We start from the raw sequence: 22270 nt of genomic DNA on the forward strand, positions 1-22270 counted from the left end.
GAATCCCAATCAATATTTTTGTTGTTGTGTTGACCTTGTCAACCTCTGTGTCCAGCATTTGAGTTCCTAACCTCACCCTAACGCTCCAGCAGATCTACAGTAGTATAAATTTGAGGTATTAAGCAACCGTGCACAGAGAAGCAATGGGAGGAGGTTGAATGCTGTCTATGTGTTACTGAGGCTAATGTGTCTCACAGTAGCCTCTTTTCACAGCAGGCATTTTGAATTGTCACAGTCAAACTGTGTACACTGCAGTTATGAGCCATGCTACCTCCACGATTAAGCTTATTCAACACACTCGCACATATTTGCAATCTTCATGTTTTTTTGGGTTTTTTTTATTGAACTATTCAAACAATTCTTGTCTGCCTCAAAAGAGGACAAATGGCCTTTAATGTAACGCTTACCAGAAATGTACCAGAATAATTAACAAAATGCTTCAACAGGGAATACAGCATCTAGCCATGTCTGATGCACACACATAATACTGTTATTGACATCTCATATACAGTTTGAGTGGAGAATGAATTTTAAAGTGTAAGTGAATGTCACATAACTATCCATTTGTGAGTTGTGGCATATCTTTGGAGGTGTAGCATTAAAAGTAAACCCAGGTCTTTAGCATTTTGCTAATACTCGTTACTGTTACTCGTTCAGGAGTATGTCATCTTTAACACTGACATCAAAGAATGTCGTAGATGTAGAATAAATGTCCAACTACAGTCTGCAAACTTATTTATAAAAAAATTATAAATAAATAACATAGAATGACACAAACATAGGAGAAAACACACCCCCAGTATGCCAGACCACTGTATGTTAGAGTAGCATGCTTACACCATAGAGTGAAAGGCTTTCATTCACTGGTTAAACAGAGAGTGGGTTGTATCAATAGGAGTGCTTTGATATTTCACTGAGTGCAGTTTGATGTAAATATATAGATGAGGAGAGTAAACTGTCGAAGGAAATTAGTGAAGAATCAATAACAAAACTGCATTTAGCTAAATCTATCCAGAACTTCCAGACAGGCGATGTTGTTCATGTACCCACCACACACACTCTCTCTCACACCCTCTCGTACGCTCTCACACACAGAAGAATTGATGGTGTCTGTAGCGTGGCTCCACTCTTGTGATATCAGTGCTCGTCGGGATACGGGGCTCCTATCAGGTAGCCGTTGGTGCCATGACTTTTGTTTGTCCCATTGGTGGTGCTGGTGTGGTGCTTCTGATTTGGCGGTGGGCTGTCATCCTCATCGGAGCTGGACTCTATGTCGCTGCGGTCATCTTTAGACACCTGCGGAAAAGAAAGGGGCGGCTGGAGATTACCTTTTTTTCCTCATTGAAATTCTTATCTGTTTCATTATCTGAGGCAGCCAAGCATAACGGTGTTATAAATGGCTTTTGCATGTGAAACGGGAGCTGCCAATCAATATCAGGCAAAAAATAGAAAAAGAAGAAGAAGCTATAACATCTATTCGCAAACATGAAATACGGAGACCTCTGGTTTGATTGCTTCTACCAGTTCAAAACACACATTTACCATGCTTATTACCGTATTAATATGATTATCATATCATTTCTGAGATAATCTGCCACACTGATTTAGAGAAAATACACGGACAATACTGATTTTTTGTTTTTTAAAACAACCTACTTTAATGTTTTGCAAGCTTTTATTCAAAATACACATTATTATTCATAGATTCAAATTTAGTCAAGTGCACTGTCATATGAGTTAAACCATTTTCTCTTCTGTTTTTTCCTTCGTAGCAACCCGGAATTTTAAACTCCTGCAGCGCACACCTGCATCACAAAATTTACAGGGATTAAAAAACTGATTCACAGCGTATTACAATTCATGATTACTGTTTATGAACCAACTGTGATGCTGTGTGTCAGGAAATCTTTTAGCCTCATCCTTTAGATAGTTACCTCGGTGCCTGAATATCAACTCTTTGCATGTGGTAGGAAAAGCTGCTGTGCTGGAGTTTAATGGCAGTATATACTTATTACAGTTCTTTTCCTCAAGAGTCAATAAAATAATTGTACCTTTTTAAAATGTTTAGAGCGCTGTTTAATTTTCTCAGGATGTCAAAGGATGAAATAAGATGGTCTGCTGGCTGATCACATTTTTTAAAATAACAACATTTTTGATTTTCATTTTTAAAGATGAAACAATCTATTAATTATCATGAGACATGGTTGTGGACATGAGGAGGATGAGAATACCAGCGAGGTTTACCTTGGTGCTCACACTGACAGTAAACTGGATTTTATTAAAAACACAGAAGCCCTCTACAAGAAAGGTCAAAACCATCTCCTTGAACATCTGCTAGATGGTGCTCAGGATGTTTTATAAGTCTGATAAGTCTGTAGTGGCTGGTGCCATCCTGGGTTTCAGAGAAGAGGATGCTTGTCCAAGTTACCAGCAATATTGGACAATCCTTCACACCCCTCTCCATCTCAGGCTGGCCAGCCCACTTTATAACTCCTCCTTATGACACCCAGACTATTTGCATATACATAGTATTGTTTTAATAAACTTAATTTATCATTGCACTTTGAGTACCCTATTTTGTCCTCATTATTTTATATTTTACATATTTTTAATAAAGTATTCAGATTTTACAGAGTTTCAATTTTCTGTCTTTTATATGTATATTTTAAGCGAACATCTGTAAAAAACTAATTCCTTCTGGCTTTAATAAAGTTTTCTGATGACATCCACAGACTAGCAGCACAACTGCTTAAAAGTAATTCTGAACTTTGACTTTAGAACAGCATGTAGCAGTGGCAAAGTTAAGAGCTTCTACCAGAGGAGATCTATTGGATAGATTTGATTGACTAAAGCTGTTCAGATGTATTCAAATATGAGTATTATGTTTTAGTAAAGGGAAAAAAATTATTACTGTATTACATTTTAAATCCAAAAACTGTAACAGACCTTAATTTGCCACGTTAAAGCTGAGGCTAACAGGAACGTCATCAGTTTTGTCACTGGTGATAAAGGAAAGCCTTGGACATTTTAACATTTTGATGGGAGAATCAAGGTGAGCAGCAAATAAAGTAACACAAACGCCAAATCTTTAAAGGATGGGATTCAAACTGCCGACCTTACGTTATGTAAAGTGAGAGCTCAACAGCTAAACTGCCAGCACCAATGTGTCTGTGAAGGTTCTCAGTCATCCAGGTCATCGTAGTCTAAGGAGCTTGGAAAGAAAAGCGTCTGGACTTATTTGAGTTGCTTGAAGACGCTTCACCCAGACCTCTACATCGGAGAGACCAAACAGCCACTTCACAAGCGAATGGCACAACAGAAGAGCCACCTCCATGGGACAAGACTCAGCTGTCCATCTGCATCTAAAGGTCAAAGGTCACTCTTTCGAGGATGCCAATGTTCACATTTTGGACAGAGAGGACAGATGGTTTGAAAAGGAGTGAAAGAAGCCATCTATGTCCACTGTGAGCGACCATCTTTGAACAGAGGCGGGGGTTTACGACACCAACGTTCTGCCATCTATAATCCAGTTTTGAGATCCCTTCCCAGACACCTTAACGCCCACTCACATCCTGGGCCATCTGACCTCAGGAAATCACGTGATAGGGTGGGGCCAGGTTTCACAATGAGCTCACCTGAAACCCTGGTTGATTGTGACCCACACCCACTTTCACACCTTGGCTCATGTGATTAGGTAGAGGATCATCAGGGAGTCCTTTGTCCTTTGGGGGGAAACTCCCACTGGGTTTAAATCTGGGACTCCCCACCATTTGACCTTAGAACTGAAGAAGCTTCTTGGATGAGAGGTGAAACGTCTTCAAGAAACTTAAAGAAGTCCAGACGCTTTTCTTTCCAAGCTCCTTAGACTGCCAGCACCAATTTATCTGTTGTCGGTCTCAGTGATCTTGACACAATAGGGACCATGTGCTGTGAGATTTACTGAAAAAGCTTAAAAACCTGTTGACATGATGGACTTAATGTTCTTAAAAAGTGATTCAACAGAGGCCTTTCATGCTTCTTAACAATAGAAACACTCGCCAATCTGACATGGCAAGGTTTTCGAATCCACTAGAAGATAGTGAACACAGAAAGAGATTCATGTTAAAGTTTAGCTAATTTATTCGAGTGGACGGGAATCGCTAAAACAACACAATTTACTAAGCTCTTCCTACTTTTGGTGCTTTGATGACAACGGCACCAGTTAAAAAGTTAAATGACTTAAATGACCACCAAACCTAATTGGATCGATTGTCTAGGGAACCCAAATGTCTGTCCACAATTATGAGTGAATCCATCCTCTAGAGGTTCAGATATTTCTTAGGAAGTTGCAAAAGGGTGGTACAGGAAAAGCTAGGGAGTTTTCCACCTCAGGGACCATGAATAGCATGAATAAGAAGCTTTCAGCCAGTAACCACATTAGCTGCAAGAAATATGAGGAAAAACTAAAAGTTGTACAAAATGTCATGTACTTACATGTAACGGATTCCACTTTCCCACCTTGAATGTTGCAGGTTAGCATAGAAAACAGAAAGAGAAAGTCAAAAAATGGCCCATCAGAACACCATACACTATTTATAGATGCACTAGCAGCACAGCAACCTAGATACAAAGGTAAGGATTTTGCAAAAGAACTGGGTTTAGTGACTCACCTTTCCTTTGGAGATGGCTCTGCATGCTGTCTTCACTATGAGGTAGGACCAGAAGGAGTGGAGCAGCTGCAGCATGATCAGAAGCAGGTTGAAGACCCACCAGGATGGGTAGGGCCCTATAATCTCCCAACTCTCAAACAAGGTGGTGTTTAAAATCCTTCCATAGCAACAGAGGGAGACAGAGAAAATTAACTTGACATAAAGAACTAAAGCACACCCCCTCATTTGGTGAATTAGGGCGTGTCCTGGGGGCGAGTACACAAAGCCAAAGGAAGAAAGCTCTGCTCCAAACATATTGTTAAAATCCAGGTGTTTCATGAAAAGGGAGACAGAAATGTGAGTGTTTTATTTATAGTTCAATATGAGTAGAGCAATAATTTACAATTTAATTGAAGTTGGCACTGTAAGAAAAATCAGTGTGTTGCCTAACTTCACATGACACACGATTGAAATTTTAAGGGTCTAAATTTAACCCTGGAACAATTCTTCCAATTCGTTCTGTGAATCATCCTCCAGATACTGAAGCCATGGCAACAGCTTTACAGTAATGACAACTTTACTACGGGTGTGGTGGGGGCTGACTAAAATGTAGCATATGGGAGCATTATATTACAGTATGAACAGAGGGCAGAGGATGTGGGGGTGCCGGCTAAAAGCTTCTTTCTGGGAAAAAAAAGACTTTACTGACAAATATTTCTCAAAGCACTTCTCCAGAAAGCCCCTAATTATCGAAGACAATCTTGATTCTATAAACTCAAAACAGCATTTTTGTGCTGAACAAGAATCGATGGTATCTCAAAGAAAAGCAGACGGCTGCAGCTGCCTGACTGGAAAACGAAATTACGTCTCTCTTCACTTGTGAAAGGTGTGATAACGCTGTGGCTACAGATGACTGTGGAATGACTTCCGTGCGCACGACTAAAATAAACGTATTTATTTTATTTTAGTTTTTATTTTGAATTTATTTATTTATGACTGCAAATATCAGTCAAAAAAGGCAAATAATAACTGCCATTCACAAAGTTATTGAAGAAATTAATTCAAGCTTTTAGAGAGTAATTAAATCTTTTAAACATTTAATTAATCTTCTCTTCTCTCTGTTAGAGAAATTTGGATGGATTAACTCCGCTTTATAATGACGAATAAATTAAAGGTAAAACACCTAAAAAGCAGCGCCACAAAACGATGAAAGCTCTTTTTGAGTGGAAATCACTTTGATGTTTTTAACAATCCCATCAAACTCTAGACACAGTTTTCAAAGATAAACCAATAACCATAATGATCTGCTTTTCATTTACTGATAGGTTTGGCTTTCTTTGAGAGTTTAAAGCTGTGGTATCCATAGTAACTATTACTTAGCAACACAAATTCAAAGAGATTCTGTCTGAACTGCAAACTGTTGTGCAGAAAAAGAAGAAAAAAAAAAAGCCAATGAGATCTTGATGGCTAAATTTTCAGAGATGAATTGCCAAAATAAGCAGAGCAACTCAGGCATCTGCTTAAAAAAAAAAAAAACGTTCCGCAAGTCGTGTGAGCACATGCATGCAAACGCAAAAGGCTAACACACCTGCCCTGATGCCTGGCTTTAGAAGGATGCTAACTATGGTACACAACAAAGAAGCAAATAACACTCACCAGATGGGGTAAACTCCCAGCCTGGAGCTTATGAAGAGAATAGCAAACATTGCAAATAGCAAGTTGCACAGTATCTGACATTTGGCATAGTTGGCCATCTTGGCAGCCTGGGGTTAAAAAAGAAACAGAAATTAATGTAAATAACATAAAAAAAATGGAAAAAACTCATGTTTCCAGTTTGAATTAAAAAAACACTACATTAAAGTGTGTTAAATGTGTGTAGGTTACATCAATGCTGAAAGAGCTGTGTGGGAGGTGAAGCCTGTTTTGCACATAGTGTAGTTAGATTAGGGTACTAATGTGCAGATAAACATGAAGCCAAACAAAATCCTCATGTTCAACATTTGTGGAAATTAAAAAATAAAAAAAATGAAAAAAATCAGCCATTAGCCCATACATATATACAGCCACGTCCCCGGTGACGCTCTCCCATCCCTTCAGCTCTTGCTTGTTGTGGGGTCTACTAAAGGTAGAGATCAGGTGACTGATCACAAGATCAGGTGAGATGAGATGACTGGCAAGGCTATTCTTTACTCTGAAAGGCTCTTTCAGGTTGTTTTCACTGGATGCGTGGGGTTGTTGTCTTGCAGAAGAAAGAAATCCCTTCAAACGTGTTTGGATGCATGCACATTGCTCCTGTGTGCCCCTACATTCACCCTTTTAGTTCGGTCAGCAGTAAAAGTATTGATTAATGCTGGCATGCCAGTTCTGCTGACAAATGTAAGGGAGCCATAGCTGAAGCACTAAAGTGTTTTCTCTGTGCTTGCTCTAGACTTACCTCTTTGAGTGCTTTTGACCTGGTGTGCAGGACTTTTTCTTTAAATTAATAAACTTGTTATCAATAGGTCATACCAGGTCATTGCTTCACTCAGGTTTTGGTGTGTCAGGCATTTTTTCTTCTTGTGTTTTACCATTTAAACCAGGTGTTGATTTTGGCAAACCACATATGTTCATTTCTCTTAAAAAACAATGTGGTCCTCTAAACCTAATCCTGCTCTTCATTTAATACTGATGGACACTGGTCAAAATGGGAATTGTTACCAAACTCAGTGAATTTGTACATAAACCATGAAATGAACCACAGTGGTCATGTAATATCCAAGACCTTTATATTTGGGATCTCTGTGGCTACATCTTAACCATATTCTTTGAACTGTTCTTATTCCAGGGTGGAATGATGGGTGGATCTGGCTTTCAATAGCTTTCAATAGCTTTCCTAAAGCCCCCGACCTCAACCCTATTGAAAATGAGTGGACTACACTTACCAAAAGTGTTTAGCTGAGATGCATCTTGCTATGGGGACATTTACCCAAATATCAGTGAATAATATATGAATAAGTTTGACCCTGTGTGGATGCGAGAAGATCCAAAATAAATGAAAACTTGTGCACCCAGTTATTGGTTCTTTAACGTCATTAAATATGTATGCTTTACAATCATTCCACCCCAGAAAGAAAAGAGATCAAAGAAATCATTAAAAGCCCAAAATTACTACAACATTCATGCCAATGATGAGTCTATGTAAACTCCAAACAACAACTGTAGTTTTTTCATTCATTCTTTTGACTTTTTAGTTTAGTAGCCAGCTTTGTATTTCAAGTTGAATGTGCTAAAGAACAAAAACGACCACAATACCTTCAATGCAATGCAATTTAGATCTAATCTACACTGTATGGACAAAAGTATTGGACCACACCTCTTCATCTTTGAATTCAGACATTTTCAGTTTCATTGCCACAGGTGTATAAAATCAAGTACCTAGACATGCAGTCTGCCTTTACAAATATTGGTGAAAGAGTGGATCGTTATAAAGACCTCACTGATTGTGGCACGGTGAAATTTCTTTGCTCTCAGAAGAAATTTCACAAGCAAACTCTCAACAATCAACTGTAAATGGCATACTTGCAAAGTGGAAGTGTTCAGGAACAAAGCCACAAAGTGGCTAATGACATAAAGTTACAGAGTGGGACTGCTGAGATGCACAATGCATAAACTTTGCCACTGTTTCACACAAAAACTATGTACCGTTTGTGGCATAGGTTTCTATGGCTGAGCAGCTCCTGTAGGTGTAATGTGTAGGCAACCCAGTACTTTTGTTCATATAGTATATGCATAGAGTTGTTGTTACATGGTATGGTGTGTTGTTCATACTGTGTAGACTGTGTTTAAATCACTCTACCCACACACCCATCTATCCATCCACAGTGTTTAAGTCTCTCCCCGGATCCTCACCTCTATCAACACGTCAGCTGCATCGTGCAGACACATGACCAGAGTTCCCACTCGTGCCATGTTGTTCACATAGGAGAATACAATCAGAGAGATTGTTGCCACATGGTGCAGGAACATGATCAGGAAATCCTGGGGAAACAGCATCCAGCAAAATGTCACATAACTATAGAAAGAAGTTTTAAAATGTTACTGCATGCTGCACATATTACAATTTATGCAAACAAAAATAGCAAATACACCCCCAGCGCCCAAGCATTTATCAACAGTTTCTGCAGTAGTGTGTTTAAAAAAAACCAAACTAGATATTCACACATCCTACTATCTCAGGCACAGCTGTGTCTCAAAAAGGGAAGATCCCACTGAGAAAACAGTTTGCAAGATCTTTCTTTTTACAGTGTGGTGTAGTGTTGGAGGAACTGGGCCCTGTGTGCTTCTTTATCTTCCTTAAACATATCAGGGCTGCAGTTTTAAAACATTTAAGTGTTGAATGAGGTTTTAGAGTTGAAAGTGAGCTAAAAGCTATGTTTCTTCAATACAATCCCTGCTGTAACTACACAACTAACGATATTGGTATGAGCCGTTAGGTTTTCTAGCTTTGAATAGAGCTCCAGATGACTAAGCGGCAGGACCGGGGACAAGGGGGGCATTCCTCTAACAAATCTTTAGCTACTGAATCATCTGAGGATGGCAGCTTAAAGCACCCAGAACCAGTCCAAAGTGGCAAGTGAATGAGGAGAGAAGATGAGCAGGAAGAGTAATGATGCAAGAGTGAAAGCAAGGCAAGAGTGTGCAGGGGGAACATACTGAAATTGGCAGGGGATGCAGAGGACCTCCTCAGCGTAGTGCTGTGCATGAAAAAAACTGAAAGGAGAAACAAAAACAGACAACATGCCAACAGTCAACAAAGAGATGACAGAGTGAAGGCATACACAGCATGGCATCGTGAGGGCTGCTGCTTGCTGCTGTGAGTGCAGTGAGCGGAGTGTGTTTGAATAGAGGGCAGAGCTGGGATGGAGTGGAGACAGGAGTACGATCATGGCTGGAAGGCATGCAAATTGATGCTTAATGAGCCAAAAGTGTGGCCATTTTCATAAAAAAAAAAGATGAAGTGGGATGAAGATGACTGAATGCTTCCATGGACTGACTTTCAGCTTAGACACAGACCAAGTTGGTTCTTTAAAAGAATGCACAGCAGAGAATAAAGGGATTTTTTTTTTTTACTATTATCTTTTTCTTTGTCATCTGTCGTACAAATAAAGCTACAGTGACTGATATATACAAGTTTTAAATCACTCAGCGTACATGCATTCACACCCTATAAGCCTAAACCAATTTCTGATCGCTTTAAACGCTCTGTTTCAGACAGTTTTTTCTACTGATGAATCTGTATGATATCAAAGCGAGGTGCTATACACCCCTCCTGTTTATGAGAGCTAGCCAATCAGAACAAAGGAAAAAAGTTGGCTTAAATGTAGCTCCACAGACATATCAGCTAAAATGGCTCGTTTCAGACAATGGGTGAACTGAGGGGTTGCGCTATAATCCAGGAGAAGGATTATTTTGAAGAGCAAAGATTGCTATCAGCTTTAGTAGAGTTAAGTCTAGAAAAGTGGAGCTGGAAATGAGCATAGGTACACTTTAATAGACCTGATTATTTGTGAAAGCAGATTTTACATTAGGTGAGCTGCCTCCAGAGTCCTGGTGCTGTGCATGCAGTTTCACTGTTGTAGCTGCGCGATCTGTGCCAGAAACCTGATTTGTTCTATGTACGTGCAAAAACCTTTCACAATAAAACCACAAGACATATGCTCTGTGTGACTGCAGTAATCTCAGAGTAGTATACAGAAGTGTATTGAAGCTGGCTCTAGGGTTTAACCAAAAACTTGGTCCTAATAGTTAAACAGAAAATTTAATTTCATCCTTTTTGTGTTTTTGTGAACAATGCTAAAATATAAGACGCTAATAAAATAACGGATTATATATTTACCTATTAAGTACACACACTTGATAAACAAAAAAGCAGGTAAAAAAAACTGCTTTAGCTGAGTAAAATAGCAGTTTGAACCTAAATTAGCTTAAGCATTTATTTTACATATTAACTATAAGACATATTTGTTATGATTTTATATAAATCATAACAAATATACATTTATTAATTTGTGTACAAGAAAGTCCACTGCATTAGAAAAAAGTCAACCTCGAAAATATGAGAAAAAAAGACTTATTTACCTGCTTGCAGATAAGCAAAATATGTAGCCTATAACAGTGTTTTTAATAATATACGGATCTTCGGTTATAGTGATTTATTGCAACACTGGGAAGAAAAAGATTTTTTCCTTTTCCTTTTTAACTACTGTCTTGACTGCCAGTAGGTGCATATATCTCAGCACACACATCAACACAAATCATTTTGTCAAATGTGACACATTATACCCTCAGTGGTTACTTTATTAGGTACATCTGTTCAACTACTCGTTAATGTAACTATCTAATTAGCCAATCACATGGCAGCAACTCAATGCATTTAAGCGTGACTTTGAACAATGGTTGTGGTTCCAGACATAGTTGTAGGTGCCAGACACGCTGGACAAAAAAAAAAAAAAAAAAAAAGATATCCAGTGCTTTGTTGATGCCAGGGGTCAGAGGAAAATGACCAGACAGCTTCAAGCTGATAGGAAGGCAAAAGAAACTCAAATAATCACTGGCTACAACCAAGGTATACAGAAGGCCATGTCTGAACATGTAAGACGTTGAACCTTGAGTCAGATGGGCTACAGCAGCAGAAGACCACACTGGGTGCCTCTTCTGTCAGCTAAGAACAGGAGACAACTCACACGGCCTCACCAAAATTACTTCCTGCTACAACATTTGGACCATAGGGTCAAGATTTGGCATAATCAACATGAAAGCATGGATCAGTCCTGCATTTTATTTATGATTCAGACTGCTTCTGGTGGAGGTGTAATGGTGTGGAGGAGTTCAATATACTTAAATGGCCTCCACAGTGACTGGATCCCAATCCAATAGAGCATCTTTGGAATGTTGTGGAATGGGATATTCACATGAATGAATGTGCAGCTGACAAACCTGCGGCAACTGTGCGATGCTGTCATGTCACTATCGACCAGACTCTCTGAGGAACGTTTCCAGCATGTTGCTGAATCTTTGCCAAGAAGACTTAAGGCAGCACTGAAAGCAAAAGGAGGTCCAACCTGGTACTAGGAATGTGTACCTAATAAAGTCACCTTTAAGTTCAGTCATTGGCTGAAGGGATTATTTAAATGTAGTTAATCAAAGTTTTTGTAAACTAGTCAGAATAAAGTGTTTCGGCTTCGTGTTAAAGTTTAGTTAATTTATACAGTGATGATACAATCAAACTGATTAAAACAGACTAAACATTAATCACAAAAGGATCGGGATGTCTTTTCTGTGATAGTGCTACTTACACTTGCATAAGAACAACACGTTTTTCTAGATTCAAAACAAATAAGTAAGTAAATAACCTTGTTCTCTTTTGCCTTCTAACAAACAAATGATGATTTGTGCCACTGGACATGCATGATGTGTGTTTTTTTTATGACATGTGCTCATAATTACCTTCCTCCTGATGTCTGTGAATTGGGAAAACAGCAACGACAGATAGAAAGACAGCTCCAGTATATAGTAATAGTGGATGTCCACAGTCAGTGGCTGCATAAACACACAAAGCAGCAGAGTTAAACTAAATATTTGATAGGTAGTAAATCCAGGAATGCTGTAACATGATCGCAAAGGATGGGTAAACATTGCAGAGTAAATGTTTACCTGGTAAGGGTAGTTGTACCAGCACTCTTTAGTGTTCCATAGCCATGGAGTCTACAAGAGATGAGAACAGTATGTTTATACCTTAGACAAAGAAAATCAAACAATATAATAAAAAATATTATTAAACTTTGACTGACTTGTTGAGGGGCAATGATAGCAGTAATTCTTTGGCTTATATAAAACTGAATAAATGCTAAATTGCTATGTTCTGCTCACACCACCATAAGACAAAAATCTCGAGTAGTGACGTAAAGATGAGAAGAGTGACGGCAACTGAGATGCTAAAAAAATGTGTTATAAGCAAACAGTGACCCATCACTGGGGCTGAGTTTACGTCTCCTGCACTCCTCTCCAGACCCGCTCTATTAATAAATCCCGCAGAGGCTGGAGCCTGCAGCAGCGGCTGCCAGGGACTTAACTATTTTCACAAAGTGCTTCGTCATGCAACTTGTGTCTGTGAGAGATTTATCCTGCTCTGTCTCAGCCACTGCTGTGATTGTGTTAATATACTGATTTTCATGAATTTATGCATGAACTCTATTAAACCTATCTCGGTCACATATTTCAGTCAAATTTGCTTAACTGGCTTGTTACCATAAATGTATGAACTCTACAAAGTGTGGCTTATTGATGTGTCTGCTGGAATTTCAGGCTTTTTAAAGAGGAAACACCATTTCAACCCCTAAACTACACATAGTAGGCTTAAGGCGCTGCATACATGCATACATATTCATGAAGGTAAAAATATCTTTTAACAGGACATGAAAAATGGTCAATATGAATATTATCATTACACGGGTATAGTTTTAGGTGTGGTAACCCTAAAAGTTAAGCTAAACATCTGGTTAAATGGTATATGTCATAAAAGGGGCATTTAAAAAAAAAAGCCATGCTTTATTGATAACACACTTACACTACTCACCGTAGGAAAGCCACAATTTCCAACAATGACAAAGTCACTTAATTAATTAAATAGCAGTGATGACCACTTTAAATGTCATCATCTCAGTTATTTCAAGTCCTTGTTTTTGTATAAGTAGGTGGCTCTTCTTACACGGGATAACACGACACACAACAGAAGCTCCTTTGAACATTGGCTTCCAGCTGTTAAAAACTACATGTCACTATAGTAACACAGAAAACCCCCTGACTGATTAGAGGTCATTTTTATTCCTCTACTGCCTTCCCTTTTCCTTTTTTTGTCTTTATAAAATTAGTCACTTTAATTCAATTTTATCATGTACCGCTATACTTTAAGTGGTTTAGAAAATAGCTTCACATCTCACAGATCCATATTAAATCCAGCTCCTGTTACAGAAACTCTTTAAGTAAAACTTACCTTTTTAAGGAATCGTACTCCGTAGGTAAATATGTATAAGTAGAATGTAAATCTCCACCTGAAACAAATAAAAAGATCATGACTATAGACTCATCTGATCACAAAAATCTTTAGTTTTTCTTTTGGGGGTGTAACCTTAAAAAAATGTGTTTAACAGCAGTGGATTTCAGTTTTGGTCTAGTCTGGAGCAACACTAGTATTAAAGACAGCCTCCTCTAGCTCTGCAGTGCACACATATTTGCAGCTGTTTATATTTATCTTTTTTTTGCACATTGATTTCTGTTTTCTACAGAATCCAAACAAAACACATTCTGAGACCATTTTGAGGAGAATAATGACCTGCATCCCAAAATGTTTTCCAGAATCTGATGTAATACCACTCGTGCTGTATGCTATTTACTTTGTTTAATCCCTTGGTGCAACACGCTGTGGCTCACATTGTGGCTGTTATGCCTGTAATTAGGAACTGGAAGTGGCGTAAGGTCTTCTTATTCAACTCTGCAGTCTAGGGCAAATCAATGAAAATAAGACGTCACTGACTTCCCTTGTGAGGTCTGGAGGGGGGAAAAAAACACTCACTCTGTCCATTCCCAACCCTTCTCTGCTTTATGTAACCCTGCACATAAATTACAGTAACCACAGCTACACAATGATCGGGAAAGTCATCACGAGGTCTGACTTCAAGCTTACAAGAAGGAAACTGCTTCAGCTGACACATCAGTGATCAAAGATGTGCTTATAAAATACCTCCTACTTATCCCAGTCATCAATTGGGAGGAATGATTCAAGATTGGCCCCTTAGCAAGCCCCCTATCCAATGCAGCTTCCATAGTTGTGCAAGCTGCATTACGCCAATTATTTCATTCGTGTCTCTAAATGGAGACAAATTAGCCCACAAGGAGAAACTGTGATGACTTCATTAAATATTTCATTCCTCTGAGATGTCACTGTTATCTTATAGTATCCTTTTTAATGCATCTCCGCACACCAAACGGGTGACAGCTGGACAGCGATTTCCACAGTTTTTTTTTAGAACAGCAGTAATATTTGGTTAACTTAAATAAATAAAAAAGTAAGGCAAAAGCTGGCAAATGGATTGAGATTGATGCAGGGGATTTCTAGTATTTCTTGACTTTTTACACCACAATTTACATTCACAAAGTGCTTTATTCTAGATATACAGATCTTTTATCTGTTACACACACATGCGCACAACTATGGATGAACTTTCACCCTCATATGAACTAGACTGACTCACTCATCTCGTGAGCCCAATAGACAGTCAGTCTAATAACACAAACACTAGTTATTGTGTTCAGCTGATTACTATAAGTTACTATAGATGCCTGAGTGTAAAGGTATGTCTCTGCATTTTTAGATTGCATAAACTCTTTTGAATACAGTTGTATAACTCCACGAATCAAACCAGAGGAACAAAGCAGAGCTTGACTTCTATGACACGGAAGAAAACATTAACTGACAGACGATGTGGATCCTGTCATGTGAAACAAGCATTTGCATACTTTAAAGCTTGCGTGGTGTGGTTGTTTGACCTCAAATCAAACACCTTTGGACAGCTGCAGGCCCTGAAACTCCACGATTCATAAACGCTCAAAAAAAGAGAACAAGGTAAATCCACATCGGCTCCTTTGTGCAGGAACGAGCTGTTACTCGCGATGAATACTAGAGGAATTATTACCACATTGATGTGCTGCTTGTGGAAGCCATCATTAACTGCTTTTTGTGTCTGATCAACAGTATTGTAAGAGCAAATCAGCTGGACGAGTCTACCTGAAACACAGTAAAGACTGTTGCATGGCAACTGGTTGATGAAGCCTGCAAGAGTCTTTTACAAGTGCTACTGAATCACTGCTATATATGTGCAATCACAATGACTCACAAATGCTTCCTTTGAATAGTTTTTTTTTTCCTGTCGTCAGGCACCGATTGAGTTTTGTCATTATGAGTTACACTTTTTCAAATTGATGATGACAGTTGAGCAAACTGGCACCTTTTAAAATTTAATTATCTAAGAGCTGCTGTGTATTTGGTGCACTCGATGGAAAAGCTATTAGCCAATTATACTTTTAACTAAACAATACTGTGTATCAGCTGTGGTTAATAGGATTATTCTTATGCAAATTTAGGCATAAAAACTATAGTTCATACAGCACATATACTTAAGGTAATGCTCGGATACAAACACCGTCTTTTTATAAGTGCTTAATCACGCTTTAATAAATTGTTTTTTTACGTATGATGAAAGGCTGGATTTCAAATTTAGACAGCTCAACTAATCACGGAGAGCTCAAATGCACCTGTTTAGACAGGACATTGCTTGAGGGAGGAAATAATTGCAGGGGTGACTTTGATTTGATTAAAAACTCAGTAATGAGGCTGCTTTTATTCTGAAGGTAGCGCCTAGTGTTGGAATAAAATCATAAAAAGCAGATCGTACTGGCTCATTTAATTTACCTTTGTCACTTCTCCAGGTGGGAAGCCTGAGCACCAGCTCGCTGCAATTGTCTGCATTCATACTGTTCAACATAACAATTAGGCATGAGTCTCCAGCTTTATCAAAACTCACCAGTCAGGAAGCTTTGTCCCCTCATTGCAGTTAGATCAGCAGTAACAGCTCTGATATTATTCAGGTAGTAATAGGTGCACCGCCTACCTATGTATATTTGTCTACTTTGGTTTAATTACACAGACACGATTTTAAAAATTACTGAAATGAAAAAGCTTGTTAAGTGCCAGTTTGTTTTAACGTGGTGCCGGAACATGGCGAGCAGGCTGAGGGATAACGTGTGTAGCTGTCTTCTTTGATATGCACATGTAAATGACCCATCTCTCAGCTGCCCTAAAAGCATCTGCTGAGCACAATCATAGTTATTACTTGTCAGCTTGGAGTCTGGCAAACTGCTTCTGAAGTGTATGAGACTCCCACACCTACGTGTTGTTAGAGGGAAAGCAGTAATGAGGATGCTAGTAGTCTCAGCTGCTGATAATGATATATTTCTGGAGAGTTTAAATGCATCAATTCATTTTCGATAATCTACTTTTAATCCAGTTAAAAGTTAGGAAACATTTTGAAATGTTATTGACATTTTTAGATGTAAATTGGACAGTCTTGCGATTGCTTCTTTTCTTATTACTTTGATTTATTTGGTTTTAATCTTGCTTTAATGTGCTTTACCTTTGATTCATTTATTTGCAATTATATTGGTGCGGTCATTATGTTTTGCATCTCTCTCTCTCTGACTCCTGGTTTCAACGTGCACTCAGTGCATGCATTCTTGCACGTTTGTATTGTTTATCCATCTGAAAATGATTTTGGTTAATTCCTCATCTAACAGTTTTTAAACTGTTAGATGAGGAATATGTAGTAGTTTACACATTCTCCTAACAATCAAAAAAAGCCCCGGTTTGCTTCCAGGAACTGTCAGGAAGGGCATCTGGTGTAAAAACTCAGCCAAATCGAACCCCTTGTGAAAGTAGCTTTAGATGAGGCATCGTCACCAATAATACCCACGTGAAAATTAACTGAAAACTAAACTATGTAGAAAAGATGGATGTCCTTTGCTGAAACTGCATTTTCAGTTAAAGACAGAGCTATTTGAAACCCCTGAAAGCAGAGTTGGATTTTAAAACTTTCTCTACAATAGTCAGTGCTGGTCAAAAACTAGACAGAACTGCAATAACCACCTCAGCTTGCCATTTCTGCACATGAAATCAGGATACAGATGCTCATGTGATTTGCTTTCTTTTGTAGTTTGCTTTAGGGAATTGCTTTTTTGTAGTATTTGAAACAATAGCATGCAATCTTAGGGGATGCTTGAACCATTAGGGTATCAATCAAGGGACTGCTGTTGAAAATTCGGTTTGGGTGATATCCAGATTCTGCCTTTGGAACATGGTTTGAAATGCTGACTTTAGGTAGTCTGACTACATTTCTATGTAATTTTGTTGCATAAGCACAATGTAAAAAGTTGAATTTAATGGGATGTGTTCAAAAGAAACTTGGCTGATATACATTCAGTTTAAACCAAGCATATTTTCCTCACTCCTATGCACTCCTATGTACCACGTGGTAGGAGGAATTTGTGCATTTCCAAAGAATACTCCGTGAATAATCCACTTCAATTGGTTGTAATATGGAAAGCAAAAAAAAATAAATAATTACTTGGATTTAGTAGCAGTCCATTTAATTATGCATCAAATATTAAGGGACACCTGACATAGATAATATAAGGTTAAAAATCATCATTATTTAATAGTATTAACTCTAGTAACAGACATTCTTTGTCACTGTCTTTAAAACAAAGGAAAAAAGTGGGTAATTTTATCCTTTATGATAATTTCTTTATTCTCAGTGAACGCAACGATGAAGAAGAATGGAGCAAGATGAGATCAGACAACTGGAGCTGTTGAGCACATCAAAGCGAGCTCCTGCCTCAGCCTGTAACGACCAAGAACTGAAAAGAGGAAGGGCTCTACTCCCCAAGTACACTGCAAAATCTTAATTTACTGTGAAGCCTCTTAGTCTGAGTGAGTTTTCATTTCTTTATGGATTTTCTTCCTTTCTATATAAACAAAGTTATTGCAGGTTTGTTGCTAAGAAAAAAAATAGTACACTTGCACTTGACTGGATGACTTTTTCTCTCTTTTTTTTGCAGTCTGTCTGGGTAACAAAAGCTGGGAGACAAAGTCCATGCAGAGCCTTCATTATTTTCAGACCAAATGTGTCTACTACATGCTCCCAGTCTGCATAATGAAAAGAACAGACACAAATTCGGCCATCATGACAACTGCGAGACAAAGAATCCTATCAGTCTGTAACAGCTGTGCATGAGGGCCTAATTAGAGCACAATCACTGCTAGAAGCACTGAAGCCAGCCTGTTTGGAGGACTGCACTGTGGGCAACTGAGACTCACAACCTGGACAAACTATTGCAAAGCCCCGTGTTGTCTGCTATCAATTATGCCGAGTGCAGATAACAGTTTCGGCACGGGTGTTGCTTTGAACGAACGAATGCCAGCAAAGCATGTACAAAAAGCCCTTACATATTTCATACAGACACAAATCGAATCTCTCTTTTCATTTTATTTTTTTTTTTGTGTTCAGATTCTTCTTTGAGCTTGTAACAGGAGTCCAGTAGTCTAATCAGCCGACAGTGGTCTCCTGAGTGAACAGCAGCCTCAGGCAGATCAGAAGATGTGAGGCTCCCCGTGTCTCAAACTGCCAGATTTGCTCTACCGGTGTCAGACATGACCCTGCTCTGACAGCGACACTCGCTCGTTGGCCTTTAACATCACACGCCAAGTAACTACCATTTCCCTGATGGCAAATGCTTTACTGCAGATTAGCCAGTTCTCTATTACAGACTGAGTGGGTTTGCTGGTTCGCACTGGGACTATTATCCAACAGCAGCACCAGCATTTATGTTGCAATCTTCATAAGCCGTGTAAGACACAGCACTGACTAACCAAAACTGAAGCAGCCCTCTTATAAGCTTTCAAAGGACCACACCAGCATTTCTGCTTGAATTTGACCACAAAGCTGAAATAAATGATCGCTGACTGATTATCAGTTGAAGACTCAACATAACACTAACTGGAAGAGAGGGAAATTTAACATAATATATCGCCTGTGTCCAGTGTGTTTCTCCTGTGCATACCTCAGCTCAGCTCTTGAGAAAGAGCCTCCCTCTCATCTTAGCAGGATCCCAATTTAAGATTTTAAAATGCTCTTTTTCTTCCCTTGCTGTTCTAGTCTTGATTTATTTGAAATAATTACTCCATGAGATGACAGTGAGATCCAAAAGAAAGGTTGATTGGCTTACAACTTGAACAGTATCAGGAGTTTATCTTAAATTCAATTAAATTCAAATCTCTTCTCCTATCTTGTTCTATGCTTGTCCGATTAATTCTCAAGTTGGACAGGACAATTTTGTTTCAGATCGAGTTATTATTTTGGTTCTCTGCTGTCCTCTGTGTCATTTCTCAAATCTCATATCTTTAAATTTGACATTGATTGTCAAAGAAAAAAAAAAACTCCAACAAGGTGAAGATTTTAATGAGCATCTGTCACTACAGCCCTCAAATTTCCCCTTTACATTCCTGCCTCCATTTCCCTAATTTGTTTTTTATGAGTATGTGCACCCACACAATTTACCTTCAGTTCCATACCGTATGAAAATGAACTTGCAGAGACATGAAACAAGCTCGATTTTTAAAATCATTAACCGTGCCTGCTTTTACTGCTGTCACAGATGTGTTGTTGATAAGTGGTAAAACAGCGCAGCCCATTCAAATGACTACACTCACAACAACTGTGACCAAAAGTTAAGCACCAGTGCACAAACTCTGATGTTTACAGAGAAAAAGAAACGTGCAGAGGAAACATGGCGTGCAGCTAAGTGAGGAATGTCTTGATTATAGTTTGTCTTACATGCTCTCACAGAATCTGGCGAGAGTGCTGGGCTTCTCTTGGTTGCGTCGTTGTCTGAACCAGCGCTGGATGGTCCGCACATCCCAGTCGAGCTGCTTGGAGAGACCCTCCAGCCTCTTCTCATCTGGGTGCTGTCAAGAAAATATAAACACTCCATAGGTTAGATGTAGTTCAGTTATTAAGCTATAACTGAATGATAATTAGAAAAAAATGAAAACGTGGACAACCTTGGTTATAGCAGTGAAGACCTTTTCCAGGATGGCATTGGGTTGTGCTTTTTGCGGCCCGTTAGTCTGGATCTTCAGGCCCATGGCACATGGTCTGGCAATAAACCTGCAAAAAACAGATCATGACACCATTTACATATTAAAGGGCTCAGTCTCTTTTCTTTTATTCTTTAAATTAAGGACACTGGAGCAGTCAGTAATGCATACTCTTTCTCTGCAGGTGCTGAATAACAGTGTACTGTAAAGATCTTTTGACCACAAACGGTTTAACACAGAGGGGAAAAACACCTATGTGTTGAACTGCTGAAGTGTAGTATCCACGTAGTATTGATGAAGAAACAGTAAATGACGCCACAGTGTGACTTGTTTGTCAAGATGTGGTGAGAAAGTACACAAGAGTTGACAGTCAGCTGCTAAAGTTAACACGTGGCTGTCTACATGAACAAAAATAATAATACTGATATTAAAAACTCCCCTTACACAGACATATATTTCATGAACGAAAAACCAGCAAGTCAAACATCATCGGATCATTTTAACTTTGTTACTGAGCGTAAATGAGGGCTTAGTGTGGAAATGTAAGGCCTCACTCACTACTTTGTAAAGAAACTCTCATGACAAGCATTGCTGTGATGACACCATCGTGGCTTAACGGTCAGACACATGATCATGCAACATGCAAAACATCACAAATAGAGCAGTGAAAAAACCCCCAAAACACAACCCCCCACCGATAAGATAGGTTAAAGGAAACGGTTTTTAGAACGATGGTTTGCAGAAATTATGGTTTGGGCTAAGAGGACGGTGAGTGGATTGGCCAGGTATGGTAACTTGGCCGCACAGCGTGTGCATGTGTGTGTGCCTCGACAGATGCATCAAATGCAGACAGCGCGTAACGCTGCGGCCCTGCAGAAAGAAAGATGATCACCCTAGTGATTTGTGGGCTAACCAGACAAGATGCCATTGTTTAGGTACCAGACTGACACACATGGACAGCGGGGTGTGCTGCATCGTTCGCTGGAATATTTCGACAATAGAAGACCGTATCACAGCCACCTGGATTAACGCATGTGCGCGTCGACCCACCTTTCGAAAACCAGTCGTATCATAAAGATGCAGAATGCTAAAGGACAAGCCAGATAGAGATCCTCGGCTTGCGGAAACGTTGCCTCATCTGTGTTTTTTAAGTCAGCCCAGGTTACATTGTGAGGGAGCCAGAATCTCTCATTCCAAAACCACGCCAGAATACCGGCCATCTCCCTGCAGCAGACACTGTGACCGGGTCGAAAGAGAAATGATGGCCCGCTGTATCTAGGAGGTCTCTCAGATGCGATCTGACGGCACAGGCTCTGCTGATGATGAGATATCCGTGTGCGATCGCCGTCCGTCCGTTTCCCCTCAGCTATTCCAGTGTAGGGAAGTAGACTCAATCAGCTCCTCTGCAACTGATTGGTGCGCTGACATGTCATGCAAAACAGTCAGCGCACATGCCGGGGCTATACCACGGCGTCATCAAGGTAAAGCACTGGGGTAACACTCAGCCTAACACAGTATAACTGATTCCCCTTTCATAAAATACAGAATGGCGTTTGCTTTATTTATACTCCTGTTTTATAGGTGTGATGCTTTTATTGTTGGAGAATCCTGTAGTAACCTGCCGACCTGGTGATGACTCACCTTCAGATACTGAAGATACAGATTTTTACTGTCAAACTCAAACTGATCTTTAATGACTTTTAGAAAGAAAAAAAAAGACAATAAACATTGACACAGTGGAGCATGCTCCACCGTTTACCGCTGTGCTTGGTAAACTCTGCCACCTACTGACAGATTTCGTGTAGTAACCCTGATTCCAATAACAAAAAAGAAAAAAAAGGTAAGGCCAAAAAGACAAAGACATACTTAAAGCAAATTCATTTTGGTGGTCAATCAG

At 39.2% G+C, this 22270-nt stretch overlaps 1 protein-coding gene across 1 annotated transcript; it reads right to left on the reverse strand.

Annotated features, from left to right (window-relative positions):
* Positions 1-307: 307 nt before the first annotated feature.
* cers6 (ceramide synthase 6) lies at positions 308-21817 on the reverse strand. The gene is made up of 11 exons (XM_085434042.1): positions 21424-21817; positions 20338-20443; positions 20111-20241; positions 13660-13717; positions 12321-12371; positions 12114-12206; positions 8517-8645; positions 6285-6391; positions 4650-4806; positions 4474-4497; positions 308-1296 (listed from the first exon to the last, which is right to left on the reverse strand). The coding sequence occupies exons 1-11, from the start codon at positions 21591-21593 to the stop codon at positions 1138-1140; spliced, it is 1185 nt and encodes a 394-aa protein (XP_085290168.1). The 5' UTR covers positions 21594-21817; the 3' UTR covers positions 308-1137.
* Positions 21818-22270: the final 453 nt, after the last annotated feature.

Source organism: Copadichromis virginalis, linkage group LG16 (assembly GCF_057382275.1).
Source record: "Copadichromis virginalis isolate Kocher_CV1m ecotype Utaka linkage group LG16, C_Virginalis_male_GT1.1, whole genome shotgun sequence".
Taxonomy (NCBI): Eukaryota; Metazoa; Chordata; class Actinopteri; order Cichliformes; family Cichlidae; genus Copadichromis; species Copadichromis virginalis.